Source organism: Erpetoichthys calabaricus, chromosome 12 (assembly GCF_900747795.2).
Source record: "Erpetoichthys calabaricus chromosome 12, fErpCal1.3, whole genome shotgun sequence".
Taxonomy (NCBI): Eukaryota; Metazoa; Chordata; class Cladistia; order Polypteriformes; family Polypteridae; genus Erpetoichthys; species Erpetoichthys calabaricus.
In genome coordinates, this window is record NC_041405.2 from 136,479,743 (window position 1) to 136,497,858 (window position 18,116).

General features: G+C 41.0%; 1 protein-coding gene across 2 annotated transcripts in view; it reads right to left on the reverse strand.

Annotated features, from left to right (window-relative positions):
* LOC114662716 (mast cell protease 1A-like) overlaps window positions 1-16,377 on the reverse strand; it is a 44,961-nt gene extending 28,584 nt beyond the window's left edge. Inside the window, exons 1-3 of one of the 2 annotated variants that reach the window (XM_051935350.1) lie at window positions 16,288-16,374; window positions 8,274-8,433; window positions 3,458-3,593 (exon numbers count right to left, since the gene is read on the reverse strand). In XM_051935350.1, the coding sequence (XP_051791310.1) occupies window positions 3,458-3,593; window positions 8,274-8,433; window positions 16,288-16,354 (363 nt within the window). In that variant the 5' untranslated portion in view covers window positions 16,355-16,374. Of the gene's footprint in view, window positions 1-3,457; window positions 3,594-8,273; window positions 8,434-16,287 lie in introns of both variants that reach the window. The other variant, XM_028816348.2, reaches the window with a different exon arrangement.
* Between the last annotated feature and the right edge of the window lie 1,739 nt (window positions 16,378-18,116).

Consider the following 18,116-nt stretch of genomic DNA (forward strand, 5'->3'; position numbering starts at 1 on the left):
CAGGCACCATTATTGTAACATCTTGACTACAGCCACCTTTTAACTATGCTGAATATGATACTGAATGTCTCAAGTGCAGGTGTTCTTCACTAGCCCATTGATACACTGCCCCACTCTTGTCGGCAGTCATCAAAATGATTCTGGACATGCACTGAGCACCACAAGGACAATAGCTCGCTGCTGACATTGCTTGACTAGCTACATGGCTTCTTCAACATTCTGCCAGTACTCAAAAAGTGCAGCAAAGAAATACAATACAATACAGTTTATTTTTGTATAGCCCAAAATCACACAAGAAGTGCCGCAATGGGCTTTAACAGGCCCTGCCTCTTGACAGCCTCCCAGCTTTGACTCTCCAAGAAGACAGGGAAAAAATGGAAGACGCCTTAGGAAAGGCAGTTCAGAAAGAGACCACTGGACACTGAACACTGGATGTCTAGAACTCAAGCACTTCCAAACTGATGTATAAATGTTTTTACTTACCAAGGAAGAGTTTAGATGAAAAATAAAAAAGAGTCAAATTGTGATATCCCGGACAAGTCATGTTGCTTGCTTATGCTTTAAGTATAAGAATATGTAATTAATGACTCAATACACAAAAAAAGCTGTGAGTGACAAATGTGCACAGCAACATAAGTGCTAAATAATGTTTAGACATTTAATGTAGCATAAATCCCCTTAGAGATTAAAAAAAACATTTAGAATCAAATGAACCCCCTTGATAATAATAAACATTTAGAGATAAACCCCTGTGGCACCCAGACGGGGTTCATGCCCGGCCGGGACGCCCAGGAGGACAGGAGGAGAGCTCATTCCTCCTCCAGAATGTGAGGGGGTGTCCGCCCTGGTTGTATTGGTGGCCACGGGTACAGAGCTTGGAAGTTCTACCCTGTAGGGGCCCGTGGCCACCACCAGGGGGTGCCCTGATGCCTTGGGGACCCTGGACCCCAACGCTTCCGTCACACCCGGAGGTGCTGGGGGGAAGAGAAGAAGGGATACCGGAGTGCTTCCGGGTACACAGCCGACACTTCCGCCACACTGGGGAGTGCCGGTGGAAGATTGCCGGGGAGCACCTGGAGCACATCCGGGTGTGTATAAAAGGGGCCACCTCCCTCCAGTCATTGACAAGAGTCGGGAGGAAGAAAGATGATGTTGGGAGGACAGCAAGGAGGCGGCCTGAAGAGCGAGAAGGCATTGTGTTGTGGCCAGGACTTTGGGGTCTTTGGGGTTTGTGAGCACAATATGGACAATGTAAATAATGTAAATAAACGTGTGTTGGATGACATGAGTGTGTCTGCCTGTCTGTGTCCGAGCCAGTCTCCACACCCCATTGGGTTCAATGTAATTTCTCCGTTATATATACAGTACACGTATACATAGAATTTCACTTAGGATCTTCTTCTTGTTCTACTTTCAGCTGCTCCCGTTAGGGGTTACTACAGCAGATCATCTTCTTCCATATCTTTCTGTCTTCTGCATCTTGTTATGTTACACCCATCACCTGCATGTCCTCTCTCACCACATCCATAAACCTTCTCTTAGGCCTTCCTCTTTTCCTGTTACCTAGCAGCTGTATCTTTAACATCCTTCTCCCAATATACCCAGCATCTCTCCTCTGCATATATATCTTCACTTAGGATATGTAAATTAATAATGATTTTACCGTTAAAAAGTTTTATTCACTGAAAAGATATTTTTATTAATAAAAATGTTGTAAACCAAAACTAGCAATTGAAAAGATATAATGTGGAGAGAAACATTATGCACACATAGAGTGAAATACTAAGGCGTGTAAATATAAATCTACATAACTGTACTGGGCCATTATAGTGCCACATTATGTGCAATCTGTCATGGAAAGTCTCAAATTCTGTCCATATGTCGGAACTAACTATTGTAGAAGTAATTAAGCTGGACATATCTTGACTTGGACACCTCTTGCTCTGGAGTGAAAGTATCATCAAACTCTTTAAAAGTAGCAGACAAGTCACCACAGGGCATAAAACGTACAACTAACAACTTTCAAATAGTCCTCCTGATGCTGCAACTGAGAAAATGCCCCCAGAGCTATTTAAGCACCCAGTAGACATAAGAGACTTTGGTTTATCATTACTTTGAACAGAGTCGCTTGTATTCACATTTGGAGACTAATCTCTGAAGGCCTGAGTGTATATTCACAGAATCAATTTTCTATCCATCCATCCATCCATTTTCCAACCCGCTGAATCCAACCACAGGGTCACGGGGGTCTGCTGGAGCCAATCCCAGCCAACACAGGGCACAAGGCAGGAACCAATCCCAGGCACCAAGCACACACTAGGGCCAATTTAGAATCGCCAGTCCACCTAACCTGCATGTCTTTGGACCGTGGGAGGAAATCGGAGCGCCCGGAGGAAACCCACACAGACACGGGGAGAACATGCAAACTCCACGCAGGGAGGACCCGGGAAGCGAACCCAGGTCCCCAGGTCTCCCAACTGCGAGGCAGCAGTGTTGAGTCTACCGTGCAACCCCAGAATCAATTTTTGATATTAATATTTCATTTTATTTTTGTTTTCTTATATAGCTAGAAATATTTTGAGTCTTTTCCAAATTGCCATTGTTACTCACTAATTTTGCCATTTTGATGGTTGCCACAGTATTGCCAGAGAAATTGACAGGAAGTCTATGTAAAGATGCCCTCACCTCTGGTTCCCCATCAGCTTTCAAGATAGAACAATGCCAGTCTCACAGTGACTACGTAAACTAAAGTTTTGAGGCAAATCTCACCTCTCATGGCAACATGATGAGTGGGGACAGCTTTAGTGTTGATTAGCACATGTAAGTAAGAATGTCACTGTACCCTGTGACAATAATGTCCCTATAAAACCTGTAAAACCATTGTAAAGGTGTGGCAACATGATATACTGTTATTTATAGTGCCTTTCAACAGAGAGGAACTTTCATGTATGATTAATTTGATATATACGTGCACCTGCCAAACAGTACATTATTTAAAGTTTTTAAGTTATAAAGGAGAAGAAAATGTAATAGAGGAAATGTCCAAGTGGTGTATCACAAGTCTGTCTGTGCACCCAAGCTCTGGAACTCCTTACCTTTAGTGGTTAGGCAAGCCACTTCAGTCACCACATTCAAATCACACCTAAAAACGCACTTCTTCACATTGGCTTTTAATTCTTAACCTGTCTTATTCCCACTTGCTTTTTGCTATTTCTCTGTTTTATTGGGTCCCCTGACCTGTTTTTTTTTTAGTGTCTCTGTTTTAATTCTCTCTTAATGTTTGTTTTTTTTAATATTTTGCTTTTAGTCTTGCTTGTTTTAACTGTACAGCGCTTCGGTCAGTTGTAATGCTGTGTTTTTAAGCGCTTAACAAATAAAAATGGTATGGTATGGTATGGTGTATCATGGAAAGCAAGTGGGGTTCTGCTAACACCTCAATATTTGATGGGATGCTCACCTGCAGCAACATGATATCATTTTTGGCATTCTGACGATCATAGTTTTCATGGGGGATCATCTTCTTCACAGCTATTTCTTGCCTGGAAGCTTCATTCCTGTCACGGTTGTGACCACCCAGTTGTGCCATGATGTTCCTATGGTTGAGAATGGTGAAAGGATGAACAAAATAGGAGAAATTACTTCAGCCACCAACAGAGATCCTGAACCAAGTGATCTCCCTATGAAGAGCTCTTCATCAGGCCACCTCCAGATATGCCCTCCCAAACCCATTGGTATCTTTTTCTTAATTGCAAAATAAAGCAAGGCATCTACTGTTAAATAACAAGTAGGAAAGATGTACAATTAAAAGCATTGTCAATATGTCAATTTCCACAGAGACAAACTCTTACTTTCTGTAATCACTAAAAGATAATTTCAAAGTGGGTATCACTGTGGTCCAGGCTGTTGCTTCACAGCTCCAGAATCTCCGGCCAATTTTCTGTTCTGGTTACTTTCTCTATGAACTGAGCACATCCTCTGTGTGTCTTTGTAGTTTTTCTCCTAGTACATTCTTTCTCTTCCTCGCTAAATTAACAACTGTAAATTAAATATATGTGCATATGTGTGCCAAGAAGTGGGCTGGTACCCTTTCCAGGAGTGGTTCTTGACTTCTGCCCCCTGCTACCAGGATCAATTCATCCCAGAGATGGACTTAGGAAGGGATGGAACCATTACTTGAGTCCCACCTAAATGTTCTACGAGACAGTCTCACAGTCTTTGTTTTCCAAGTGGAAAAAGGTCCTCATCACTTCTGCCCCAATTCCAGCTCTGACTCTGCCTCTTCCTCCCAATGAGAATAAAAGTGACGATAAGACGTGAACAGGTTGTCACTCAAAGGGAAAAAGAGGCCATTCTCTTCTTCACCACAAGAGGGTAACATTTTAACAAATTTCTCTTCTATGTGCCTTAAAGCAATAAATGAGGAGGCTGTGGCTGGAGCCCCAAATCTCCAAAACTATTTTACAAGCAGAATGTTAGTTTTACATTGATACATAGATAATGTAAGACAAGCTAGCATGTTAATTAAGCATTCCTAACACTCTGCTAAAATCAGATGTAACAGTAGAATCTTTGGGAGAAAAACATAAACTTAAAGAAACAGAACTAAGATATAAGCTTGAAACTGAAATGGTGTTTGTAGAGTACTGAGGAAAGTGTGGACAGGAGAATATTTGTATTAATTTACCTGTCATAAATGACCTGAGAGAGCAGGCCTGTCCTAGGAAATGCATCAGCAATAAAATTATCTAAACATCAATGAGTAAGAGAAATTGTTTCATCTGATGGAAAAAATGATAAACCTCTGAAACAATTCTCAAGAGAGCCAACTCTTTCTCAGAAGATCAGTTTTTGCTTTTGGAACTGTTTGATTACTCAACACCTCTGTTGAACCCCTTTAAATATTTTCTGACATCAACGTCAAGTTTATTACATCAGCTGCACATTCCCAGGAGTCAGAGAGCCACATCACATTCCATCAGAGTACTATTGATCTGAAAAGGCTTACAACACCATCCAACCTCTGCTCCTTAGGGACAAGCTGACAGAGATGGGAGTGGATTCATACCTGGTGGCATGGATCGTGGACTATCTTACAAACAGACCTCAGTATGTGCGTCTCGGGAATTGCAGATCTGACATTGTGGTCAGCAACACAGGAGCGCCGCAGGGGACTGTACTTTCTCCGGTCCTGTTCAGCCTATATACATCAGACTTCCAATATAACTCGGAGTCCTGCCACGTGCAAAAGTTTGCTGACGACACGGCTATCGTGGGCTGCATCAGGAGTGGGCAGGAGGAGGAGTATAGAAACCTCATCAAGGACTTTGTTAAATGGTGCGACTTAAACCACCTACAACTGAACACCAGCAAAACCAAGGAACTGGTGGTGGATTTTAGGAGACCCAGGCCCCTCATGGACCCTGTGGTCATCAGAGGTGACTGTGTGCAGAGGGTGCAGACCTATAAATACCTGGGAGTGCAGCTGGACGATAAATTGGACTGGACTGCCAATACTGATTCTCTGTGCAAGAAAGGACAGAGCCGCCTGTACTTCCTTAGAAGACTGGCATCCTTCAACATCTGCAGTAAGATGCTGCAGATGTTCTATCAGATGGTTGTGGCGAGTGCCCTCTTCCACACGGTGGTGTGCTGGGGAGGCAGCATTAAGAAGAAGGATGCCTCACGCCTGGACAAACTGGTGAGGAAGGCAGGCTCTATTGTTGGCATAGAGCTGGACGGTTTGACATCCGTAGCAGAGCAACGGGTACTCAGCAGGCTCCTATCAATTATGGAGAATCCACTAAATCCATTAAACAGTGTCATCTCCAGACAGAGGAGCAGTTTCAGCGACAGACTGCTGTCACTGTCCTGCTCCACTGACAGACTGAGAAGATCATTCCTCCCCCAAACTATGCGACTCTTCAATTCCACCAGAGGGGGTAAACGTTGAACATTATTCAAGTTATTGTCTGTTTTTTACCTGCATTTTTTATTACTCTTTAATTTAATATTTTTTGCTGCTGGAGTATGTGAATTACCCTCTGGGATTAATAAAGTATCTATCTATCTATCTATCTATCTATCTATCTATCTATCTATCTATCTATCTATCTATCTATCTATCTATCTATCTATCTATCTATCTATCTATCTATCTATCTACATAACTGTACTGCAGTCTTTGTTTTCAGAATGGTCAAATGACTTGCCTTGGGCTATACAGCAGAATTTAAGGTCAAATGACTTAATAACTATAATAATAATACATTTTATTTTTATAGCGCCTTTCCCATGCTCAATGCACTTACAGAATATAAGAAAGAACGGCAGGGTATACAGTATATAGGATTGTACAAACCAGATAAATAAATAAAGAAGATTACGACGGTGAATTCAGAGAAAAAAAAGCCTAACAGACAACATAATTGATGGTCTCGCACACACACACAGGTTACATGAGCATGTTGACAGAGAAGTAAACTGAAAGAAGGGTAATAAAGTCAAGTAGAGCTAAAAGCCTTCCTGAACAGATGAGTTTTGAGTTGTTTTTTAAAATAATTCATGGAGTCAGCTGATCTGATCTGATTAATTTCGGAAGGTCATTCCAGAGTCTGGGCGCTATACAGCTGAAGGCCTTGTCACCCATGGAGTGTAGATTAGTGTGGGGCACAACAAGATTGCCAGAATACCTTGGGCTATACAGCAGAATTAAAGGAAACTGGACTCAATGGTCAATATGGTAGATTCTAGAGAAATCTCCCAGAATGCAAGTCAGTGTTCTTACCCATTACCCACCAAACATTTGTAATTACATAAGTCTGTTACTGCATATACTTTTGAGTTTGTGAATTAATACATTGTAAATCATATCACAAGTTTTAAAAGGTATAACCCTTTTTCTCTGTGGGCCCACACTGGAAACACGTTCTGAAAAGATTCAAATAAAAGAACAGCCAGGTCATTTATCAAAACATTTTTATGTTCACATTATGTAGTACAGGTTGACAAATACCCAGTCTCCAACTTATTTTTTTTACTTGAGCGCAAAGATTTACCATACTAAATATTTTTCAAAATATAGGCAAGTCAGGCAAATAGTCCTTAATTTCATAATATTACATAACAGTGGCCAGAAGGTTATTGTGTTTGAAGTCTTTCTGCTCAAGTAAAAATAAAAAATAAAGTTGAGGTTTGGTATTTGTGATCCTGATATACTTAATGTGAACATAAAAAAATGTTGAAAAATGACTGGCAGCTCTTTAGTTTGAATATGTACATACTTACTGCTGGTTTCGTATAATTTGATGATGGCTGTTTCATTCTCAGTCAGAATATTCAAAAATGGTGAGTTTTCTTTTAATAGTTAGGCCTTGAACGAAATGTAACACATGTGAAGTTAGGCTGCCTAGCCTTGGAGGTTTTATCCTGAAACACACCCTAAGGAATGGCGCTTGGCCTCTGAGGTTGTATTGCATGTGAACTGCTGGTTAGCGGAAATACTTGAAAAGTTGATAGAAATCTACGTTTTGTACCTAATACTTTTATGTAAAATTTGGTTGACCTAACTGAAAGCGTACTCAAGTTATTGTGTTTACATACACACACACACACCCACACGCACACAGACACACAGACATAATTCCAAAAATGGTATTTTCAGACTTAGGGAGGTCTAAAATATCAAGATTCATCAAAATCTCGAAATCAAACTTTTGAACGATTACAATACTTTCGATATATTTCATATATGACAAAGTAAAAGTAAGAAAATGTAGTGCAAAAGGAATGCGCTGTTTGTAGCACATTACATTTTATAAGAAGTAACTATGTAAAATATTTAGTAACTTTCTTTTTTGGAAGTAATGCCTAACATAAGTGAGTTACTGTTAAAAGTAACATTCCCCAAAACTGGTGGTGAGCAACTGAAAGTGAGCGACAGAAAACCATTTTGGCATGCCTACAGAGGATGCATATTTTTCTGCTGCTGGAGTATGTGAATTTCCCCTTGGGATTAATAAAGTATCTATCTATCTATCTATCTATCTATCTATCTATCTATCTATCTATCTATCTATCTATCTATCTATCTATCTATCTATCTATCTATCTATCTATCTATCTATCTATCTATCTGGATTTTGTTTGTTGGCTTTCTTTTAAGTATCTCTACACTTATATTTTTGGTCAATAAAGGCAGCAAACTGGATCTGTGATATTCCAGACAGGAAGGACAGCCATGAAGGCCTCTTTTATAACACTGCTAAGAAACTTACTCTCCATGGCAATGGGCAGCTGTCAGCAGGACATTCCGGCGAATGAGGAACGCTCCGCAATTGTATAACTGGTTTCCCTTAGTAATCTTTAGTTGGGCCATGTAGGGTCGGCTGTGGGGGACGGCTTCAAATCCATCAATGATCTTGGATCCAGAGACACCTGGAAGAGAAAATAAGGTAAACAAACATGTTGAGACTGGATAGGAATCCCAAAGCATAGGCTTAGAAACACATCATAAATCGATAAAATCTTCTTCTTCATTTGGCCGCTCCCATTAGGAGCTGCCAGAGCAGATCATCTTGTTCCATATCTCGTTGTCTTCTGCATCTTGCTCTGGTACCACCATCACCTACATGTCCTCTCTCACCACATCCATAAACCTTTGCTTAGACCTTCCTCTTTTTCTCTTGCCTGGCAGCTCTATCTTTAGCCTCTTTTTCCCAATATACCCAACATCTCTCCTTTGCACATGTCGAAACCAGCACAATCTCGCCTATATGACTTTGTCTTCAAACCGTCCGTCCTGACTTGACCCACTAATATTCTCCTTCCTAATCCTATCCATCCTCGTCACACCCAATGCAAATCTTAGCATCTTTAACTCTGCCACCTCCAGCTCTGTCTCCTGCTTTCTGGTCAGTGCCACCATCTCCAACCCTTATAACAAAGCTGGTCTCACTACCATCCTGTAGATCTTCCCTTTCATTCTTGTTGATTCCTGTCTGTCACAAATCACTCCCGACACTCTTCTCCACCCATTCCACCCTGCCTGCACTCTCTTTTTCACCTCTCTTCCATACTTCCCATTACTCTGTGCTATTGATCCCAATCACTTAAGCTCATCCACCTTTGCCAACTCTAGTCTCTACATCGTCACCATTCCACTGACCTCCCTCTCATTTACACACATGTATTCTGTCTTGTTCCTACAGATCTTCATTTCTCTCCTCTCTAGAGCATATCTCCACCTCTTCAGGGTCTCCTTCATCTGCTCCCTACTCTCGCTACAGATCACAATGTTATCAGCAAACATCATAGTCCAAGGGGACTCCTATCTAATCTCGTCTGTCAACCCATCCATCACCATTGCAAATAAGAAGGGGCTCAGAGGTGATCCCTGATATTATCAAAATCATTTACAAATATATAAATCTCACTAGACCCTTTCATTTTATTGAAATATAAGTATGGAGTTCCCTGTGGTGGGCGGGCACCCTGCCCAGGGTTTGTTTCCTGCCTTGCGCCCTGTGTTGGCTGGGATTGGCTCCAGCAGACCCCCGTGACCCTGTAGTTAGGATATAGCGGGTTGGATAATGGATGGATGGATGGAAGTAAGAAGTTACAATGTTTGACATTGGTACAGCAAGAAGCTTTTGCTTGATGTGCATGTTTAGAACACAATATCAAAAAAAAAAAAATCACTCTCCAACCTGCTTAATCCACTTCAGGGTCATGGCGAGCTGGAGCCTATCTCTGCAGCATTGGATGAAAGGTGGTGACCAGTTCTGGACAGGGCACCAATTCACCATGGTGCCCAAAATTACATACTCACACAGGGCCAATTCAGAGTTTTCAGTTTACATAGCATGAACACCTAGGAATGTGTAAAGAAAACCAGAGTACATGGTGGTAAATCCACCCAGACACAGGGAAAACATGCCCACTACTCACAGAATGTCACTGGTCTGCAATGAGAGCCCAGGATGCTGAATCAGTACCACCATTTCACTCTCATATTAAAGCAATACAAGGAACAAATTATACATAAACTGTTTTTGTTACCTCCATCAATGAATCATCCAGCCATTTACTGAAATAATCTTCACTGAATACATGATCATACAGTTCATTACTAATCTAACAAGAGCACAAAATACATTGGTAAAAGAAATTGACCTGGGGTCTCATGCATAATGCCGTGCATAGAAATCACACTAAAACATGGCACATGGACAAAAGTGGAAATGTTTGTACACACAAAAAAATCCAGATGCATAAATCTGTGTGTTTGCCAACTTCCACGTTCTTCCGCTCCATAAATCCTGGTCAGTGTGAAAAGTAACACACATGCACGCGCCTGCTGCCACTCCCCAACTCCTCCCAGAATTACGGCTCTTTGAATATGCAAATCAATGTAAATAGCCCTTAAGCTCAGCATTCTGTGAAAAGGCAATGGCAAAAGCACGGGGGAAAATAGAAGAATTTCAGCGAATACCAAGTAGAGGCAAGAAAAACTTATTATTTGTTGGTTTAAACAGTGGTATAAACAACAAAAGGAAGTTGATCGAGTGACGTAGAGCAGGGGTCCCCAACCCCCAGTCCACATCCCACTACCAGGCTGCAGCTATCTGACAGCCGGGCCGCGAGAGAACTGCTGACAGCGGAGACTCACTCAGACTTTTCAGAATGCTTGGCGGGCGGGGCTTTGCAGCAGCGCAGAGAAAGGAGAGAGAGACTGAGGTGAGAGAGTATTACAGCAAAGTATTTTTATGGTCCCGACAGTTTCCCCATATGACACGAGTCTATAGAAATCTTGTTACTATGAAGTACATTCAGCAGATACTTTCATTACAACAAAGTGACCTTGAAATGCTTGAATGAATCATCCACAGAGCAGTTAGATCTGTGGTCGCAGCTCAGTTGTGCACATTTGCACAACAATCCCCAAACAGAAACATCGTAAAAAAAAATTCTTTTTTCGAACTTTCCTTGTACTTTTTTATTGATACCTTTTGCTTATTGCTTGTCAACGTTTGAAAAACATCCATTGGAATTTAACTCATTGTCACCCACCTATAGAAATGGCAGACACGAAAAAACGATAACAGTGTTAATGTTTGTGATGTGCAATCTGTTGGAATGACAAATGCAATGCATATGTCTTTGTTATATGCAAAAAAAGAAGACAAATCTTGGGTTGCAAACGTATGCGAACTGATGCATTTGAAGACAGTTTTTATATGGTTCAGTGATGCTTGTTCAAGAAACATTCCTATTAATGCGGCACTCATTCAAGAAAATGTGAGGTTTCTAAACTCTCTTGGGACCTCCGTCAACGGGACAACACGCTGAAGAGCATCCCGAACTTTGATCACCATGTCTGTTTAAGACTGTTTATCTGTTGCCAGGGCAACAGCAGGCTCACAGCTCTACTGTGAAGCAATCGCGCTTCGGGTCGCACTTCAGTGTGATGTTCCCATTGGGTGTAACTGTAATGTAAATTAATGTATAATTGTGTAAATTGTGTATAAAACTGCCCTACGAACCCACCCCGAATTCTCAACACCCGCCACAAACCACCGGTCCCTGGAAAAATTTGCTTCTAAGAAAGTGATCCTTGCTGTCAAAAAGGTTTTGAAATTTGAAAGTTCAAGTTCACAAAGTCGCACAATGCCCGAAATAAAAAAGAAGTCGCATATCAAAGTCGCCGTGAAAAGGTGAGTCATAGCCCACCGTCTGAGTGTCATATGAAAGCTTATTAGGGTACAGAGAAAAGAAAAAAAATAGACACACAGTGGAAAAAAAAGCATGGAACTTTAATCTCGAAATTTCCACTTTAATCATGTAGTTTATTTTGTCATTAAAGTAGAACACCATAAACTTCATCTTAAAATTGTTTAATTTACTAGTTTCTCAGTATCCCATCGTAACTAAAATAGCACATTAAATGCTTTGTTTTGTATGTGTTCTTCTATGTGCTCTATGTGAGTGAATCACTATGTGCTTCTTAAACGGGCTTTCTCTTCCTCTGAAAGGACACAGAATCCATTACATTTGTGATATTACAGCTCTCTGAATAATTAAAATACTGAGATGTATACTTGATATCATTTTCATGATGATAGGAATTAAAGCATGTTATTAAACATAGGAACACGGTGGCGCAGTGATAGTGACAAGCTGGCAACTCGTCCAGAGATTTTTCCTGCCTCACGCAAGATGTTTGCTGTGCCGTGAGCTACTTTCGATGAAATTATTTATTGCAGCAGTACTGTCTCTTTCAAATGTACTAACCCCCAATTCATGTCCTTCCTTTTTTTTCTCCAAATACCCAATTTCCACATAATCACCTCTGTAATAGATGTAAAGCCATCTGTAAGCTGAGAACGCTGATTCTTCAAAACTTTTAAGGAACATTGAAATATCTTCGTAGCACATGTTTAATTATTCCATCCATGTATCTTTCCAGTGTCGCACCAGTCCCAGCAAGAATACAGCGCGAGGCAGGAACAATCTGTGAACATGGCTCATTGCTAGTGCTGAGATACCGTGTCCTCACATGTTTAATTATTAACAATATAGATTATTTAAATGAAGTTAACATTTTATCTGTATAATGTAATAAACACATTTTGCTGCATTTCATCTTAAAAATGAAATCATCATATGTAAATACTCGCTAAAGTGGCTCAGGTTGTGCAACATTATAACTGTTCGGAAGTTTACAGTGAGGTAATTGTACTTATAAGTACAAACAGTTCTACAAGGAGCACTTGATGGACTGATTGATTGCGTTTATAGTTCTTGGGATGAAACTGTTTCTGAAACGCGAGGTCCGTACAGGAGAGGCTCTGAAGTGTTTGCCATATGGGAGCAGTTCAAATAGGTAGCATGGCTGAGGCAACATGTGCTAGATGCTGTATACTGATAATTCTCTTTCCGATCAGCTGCTGTAGAGCTGTGATTTCACACTCAGATACAGTGATATAAACACTCTGAGTGGTGTAGTGAGAGTAATATGGAAAAAGATGATCCTCTGTGGCAACCCCTAACGGGAGCAGATGAAAGAAGAAGAAAAAGCTGCAGTGAGAGTAACAACACTAAAGCAGTTATTGTATTTGCAATAGTTTGGCCATGCCGTGGACCATTATATTGTTACAGGTTGTTATATGAATCTTGTTATAATATTATAATTAATTGTCACTTTATCTGTTTAAACTGTATAAATTCATTTCTTTTCTGTAAAGCATGCAGAGTTGAGCCAGATTTAGCACAGAGTGCCAGCATTCAGAATTGCTGGGCCAAGCATTAGGATAAGACAAGCAGGGACAGCTGGAGAACTGTGTCGGCCTAACGGAAGAATGAGTGTTATTTAAAACCTACTGATGTCAGCTAAACTTTTGTACCTTTGTTTGGAAATGGGCTCTGTGCCATTTGAGGGCTTGCACATGGAGAACACACTATAAAGCATCTTGGAGGATTGCCAGCTATTGGGAAACTCGACGGCCGGACTACAGGAGACTACGTCGAATTGGTCCGAGAAATCCTTCCTGCGTTGTGACGATGACTGCAAACTCCACATGCAAGGCCCCCACCCTTGGACTGAGTATTGCGGTGTGTTTCCTCCGTTACTTTTGCAGCGTAAGCCGACATTAAATAAGAGCCAAGTTTATCCTTCGATCTCATGTAATTTTCTAAACCGTCATTTTGCATGCTGGGGGGGATAACGCCTTTTTAATTTATAATTAGTTAAATCCCGGTTAATTAAAACGCCACAATTTAAACGAACTTATTTCCGAGGAGCTAAGACCTCAAATCGGAAAACACAGGTTAATTACAATCAGATGCCTTAAACTAATAAACAATATGCTGTTAATTTCAGTGTATATGATAAAGCCGTGTCAGGGATGTGAATCTAAAAACTAAAGGGAATACATACAGGAACAGTAGCACTGCTTTGATGCTGGGTGCTGCCAGTTTGCAAATCTGAGCGGAGAACTTGTGTAAGCCAGGGTTTGAGCTAGCGTGAAAATGTGCGTGGCTTTACAGCAAGTTTATGTTTTCTACATCACGATTTGAGCGTGGAAACGGGATTACGCAATATTTTTGTGTGTACGCACTATTTATACATGAGGCCCCAGGACCTCTGGCGCCCTATGTCACTTACCAGCCAGGGTCTCCTCTGACCCTCCAATCAATTATCAACAAGAGTCTTTTGGTTATCTTGGACATTTATGGTCAAAACTTTCTGTACCTTTGGCCTTTAGTACCCCAATTGTCTACTGGCCAGAGCCATCTGTTTCCCTCGTCACTTATTGGTGAGGGCTTTCTGTCCCTCCAGCCACTAACTGAATATGGGTCCCCATCTCCTATACTGGAGCTTTAGTATGGCTGCAGGTTTTCATTCTAACTATTTTCTTAATTAGTGACCAGTTTTTGTTTCTAATTAACTCCCTTTCCCTTCATTTTATTTTACTTGCTATTTAAGAGTCAGACCCCTTTATTGTTAGTTTTTTTTTACTTTCTCGTATACAAAGTATAAGGAAAGTATTGTAATCGTCCAAAGATTTGATGTCGAAATTCATCAAAATTTTTTAGACCTCCCTGACTTTCTTATATACAAAGTATAGGGAAAGTATTGGGGTCATCCAAACTTTCGATTTCAAGTTTTTTTAAGAATCTCGATGTTTTAGTCCTCCCTGAGTCAGAAAATACAATTTTTGGAATTATGTCTGTCTGTGTGTGTGTGTCTGTGTGCGTGTGTATGTAAACACAATAACCTGAGTACGCTTTCACTTAGGTGAACTGAATTTTGCATACAAGTATTAGGTACAAAACGTAGACTTCTATCAATTTTTGGGCTATTTTGGGCTGCAGAGTCCAATTTTTTCAACTTTATCAATTTGATTTGATTTGTTGTTGATGGTTCTTTAATGTACATAATATAAAAATATAATCATTGTCTTGCGGTATACTTAAATATTCATCCCCATATCTGAGTATACGAGAAAGTCTAAGGGAGACCACTCCTGATTTTTTCCTTAATTAGCAGTCAAACAATCCATCCATCCATTATCCAACCCACTATATCCTAACTACAGGGTCACAGGGGTACTGCTGGAGCCAATCCCAGCCAACACAGGTTGCAAGGCAGGAAACAAACCCCAGGCAGGGTGCCAGCACCGCAGGGCACACACACACACACACGGGACAATTTAGAATCGCCAATGCACCTAATCTGCATGTCTTTGGATCGTGGGAGGAAACCCATGCAGACACGTGGAGAACATGCAAACTCCATGCAAGGAGGACCCGGGAAGTGAACCCGGGTCTCCTAACTGTGAGGCAGCAGCGCTACCCACTGCACCACCATGCCGCCCATAGTCCAACAATAATGAGGTATAAAAGGAGTCAACACAGCAACCTGTGTTCATCATACAATGTCTGAAAATAAGGAAAGGTGAAGGTCTTAATCATGTTGATCTGCTCAGGTGAGTTAAATAATGGTGCTCTTAGAAAAAGAAAATCAACAGTTTTGGAAACATCTGCTTTCAGATGAAATGCAGTAAAGTATATATATTACATTTTACAGATAACAAATTTCGGAAATATATGCTATTGCACAAAGAGAGCACCATCAGTCCATAAAATTCAATAGCAGGTTAAATTAACAACAAGAATTGGCTTCTAATCAAGAAGCTGGTTGGAGTGAAATGTGCTGGAGTTTGAGACCCTGATTTAGCTAATGTCATCTGGTGGCTCACTTCACATCTCATGTCAGTTTGGGTGCCATTAAATGGAAAAGTGAAGTAATTCACAGAATCTACAAAAAAACAAGTCTTGGTTTCTTTCTGTCTAGGGTGCTCTGCCTTATATTTACTTATTTGGCTGCTGCCTCATCCAGTGCAACTCACAACATTTATGATGCAATTGGTTACATTTCTTTTGTTTTTCCAATTGGAGCACAGCAGGTTAACTGACTTGCTCATGGTGACACAGTGTCAGCAGTGAGATTTAAACCTACAACCTTAGCGTTTCAGGTCCAAACCCTTAATCACTACAATGCCTTCCCAAAACTTGTGAGTTAATAATATCTTTGTAATACAGCAGTTTGTGCAAACATGGGATCACAAAGACTTCCTGGCCTTTAGAACATGTAGTCATCTACTGGCCACCTCCAGTCACATACTGACTAGTCCTCCCTGCACTCCCTGCACGATCACAGGCCATACTCATTTCCCAGTCACCATCCTCTGCCCCCCCCAATCCCCCCAATCCCCCCTAGTCACTCACCAGCTACGCTGAAGCAGACAACGGTGATGGCAGTCCAGTAAACACCCAGCATGGCTTCTGTGCTCATCTCTACTAAGTCTCCTCAGGTCAGACCCTTTTATTAATTTTGTTTCTGGGCTGGGGTTAAAGGAGGGGTTAGCCACATGAAATCAACCACAAACCACTGGGAAGTCAATTAAAGCTGGAAATGACTTGACAAACGTTTTTTTTCTGAAAAATTTCCTTTTATAACTTAGGAGAGTGAAATCAAGTGCAATGTCAGGTGAGATGGTGAATGTTACCAATTTATCTGAACACTTGCAGCTGAATCAAATAATTAGAAAGTGCATTAAAGGAGGCTCTGCTTTAGTTCATTTAGTCTCTTTAAAATGTAAGGCTTATTTAGAGGGACCAGTAAGAACTAGTTTAGATGAGTTTGCTGAGCGAGTTTAATAGGTCAGTACTGCAAAGTCTTACCGATTTTATCAGCAACCTGTGACACAGCATCAAAATTATGGTGAGGCATTGTTCAGGGCAAATGAATAAACCCATTTCTAAAGCTTTGAGTTTCCCAGGAGCATGGTGGTTTCAATTATTAAGGAATGGAAGAAGTATAAAACAACTAGGACTCTTCCTAGAGTTGGCCAAACTGAGTAACCAAACAAGAAGGGCTTTCATCAGGGTGCTGACCAGGTATTGTCAGTTTAACTGAGCTTCAGAAGCCCTCTGCTGAGATAGGCGAACCTGACAGAAGGACGACCATCTCACCCCCCTCAGGGTCACAGGGGGTGCTGGAACCTATCCCATCTGGCATAGAGCACCAGTCCATCACAGGGTGAACAACAAACCACACCCTTGGTCCAATTTGGTACCACAAATCCACCTAATTTGAATGTCATTTGACTGTGAAAGGAAACCTGAGCAACTGGAGGAAACCCACACTGACAAGGGAAGAACATGCAAACTCCACACAGGGTGGACCTGGGACATTACTGCAAGGCAGCAGCAATATCATTGCACCACCCTGATTCTCTGGGATGATGCGACAAAGTGTGCTAAGTAAATATTTTCAGCACCATCACACCACCACCACTGAACTAGACTGGTGGAACAAGGCAAGCTGGATGCATGGATTCAAGCTGTTGGCATCAAATTTTGAGCCTATCATCTGTGTGCTTCAGCAGAAACTGATATTCATCAGACCAGGCAATGTTTTTCCAGTCAAAGCTGTTCAGTTTTGGTGAGCCTGTGAACATTGCAGCCTCTACTTTTTGTTCTTGGATGTACAGGAGTTAATTTTGTCCTGTTGTAGCCTATCCTTCTCAAGGTTCGACGTGTTGTGCATTCTGAGAGGCTTTTCTGCTTACCATAGTCCTACAGAGAGACTATTTGAGTTACTGTAGACTTTCTGTCAGCTTGAACATGTCTGGTCATTCTCCTCTGACCTCTCACAATGTTTTATAAATGAAGCCCCTGGCCTGTTACAGGAGTGTTATGTGGTCAGATTAAAGAAAAATTGATAATGTTCGCTGGTATATATGGAAAAAGAAAGGTGAGGCTTTTAGGCCAAAGAACAATGGGTAGCACCAATATATTGTGGAAATGTTTTGCTGGAAAAAGGACTGGGACACTTCAGAAAATAAAATAACATCACACGGAAGGAGGATTATTTCGGAATTCTGAAGCAACACCTCAATTCATTGGCCAGAAGGTTAAAATCTGTTTGCAAATTTGTTTTTCAGCAGGACAATGATACTAAGTGTACCTCCAAAGTTGTAACAAAATGGCTTAAAGAGAACAAGAACAAAGTACTGGAGTAGCCATTAAAAACCCTTGAACTAAATCCCACA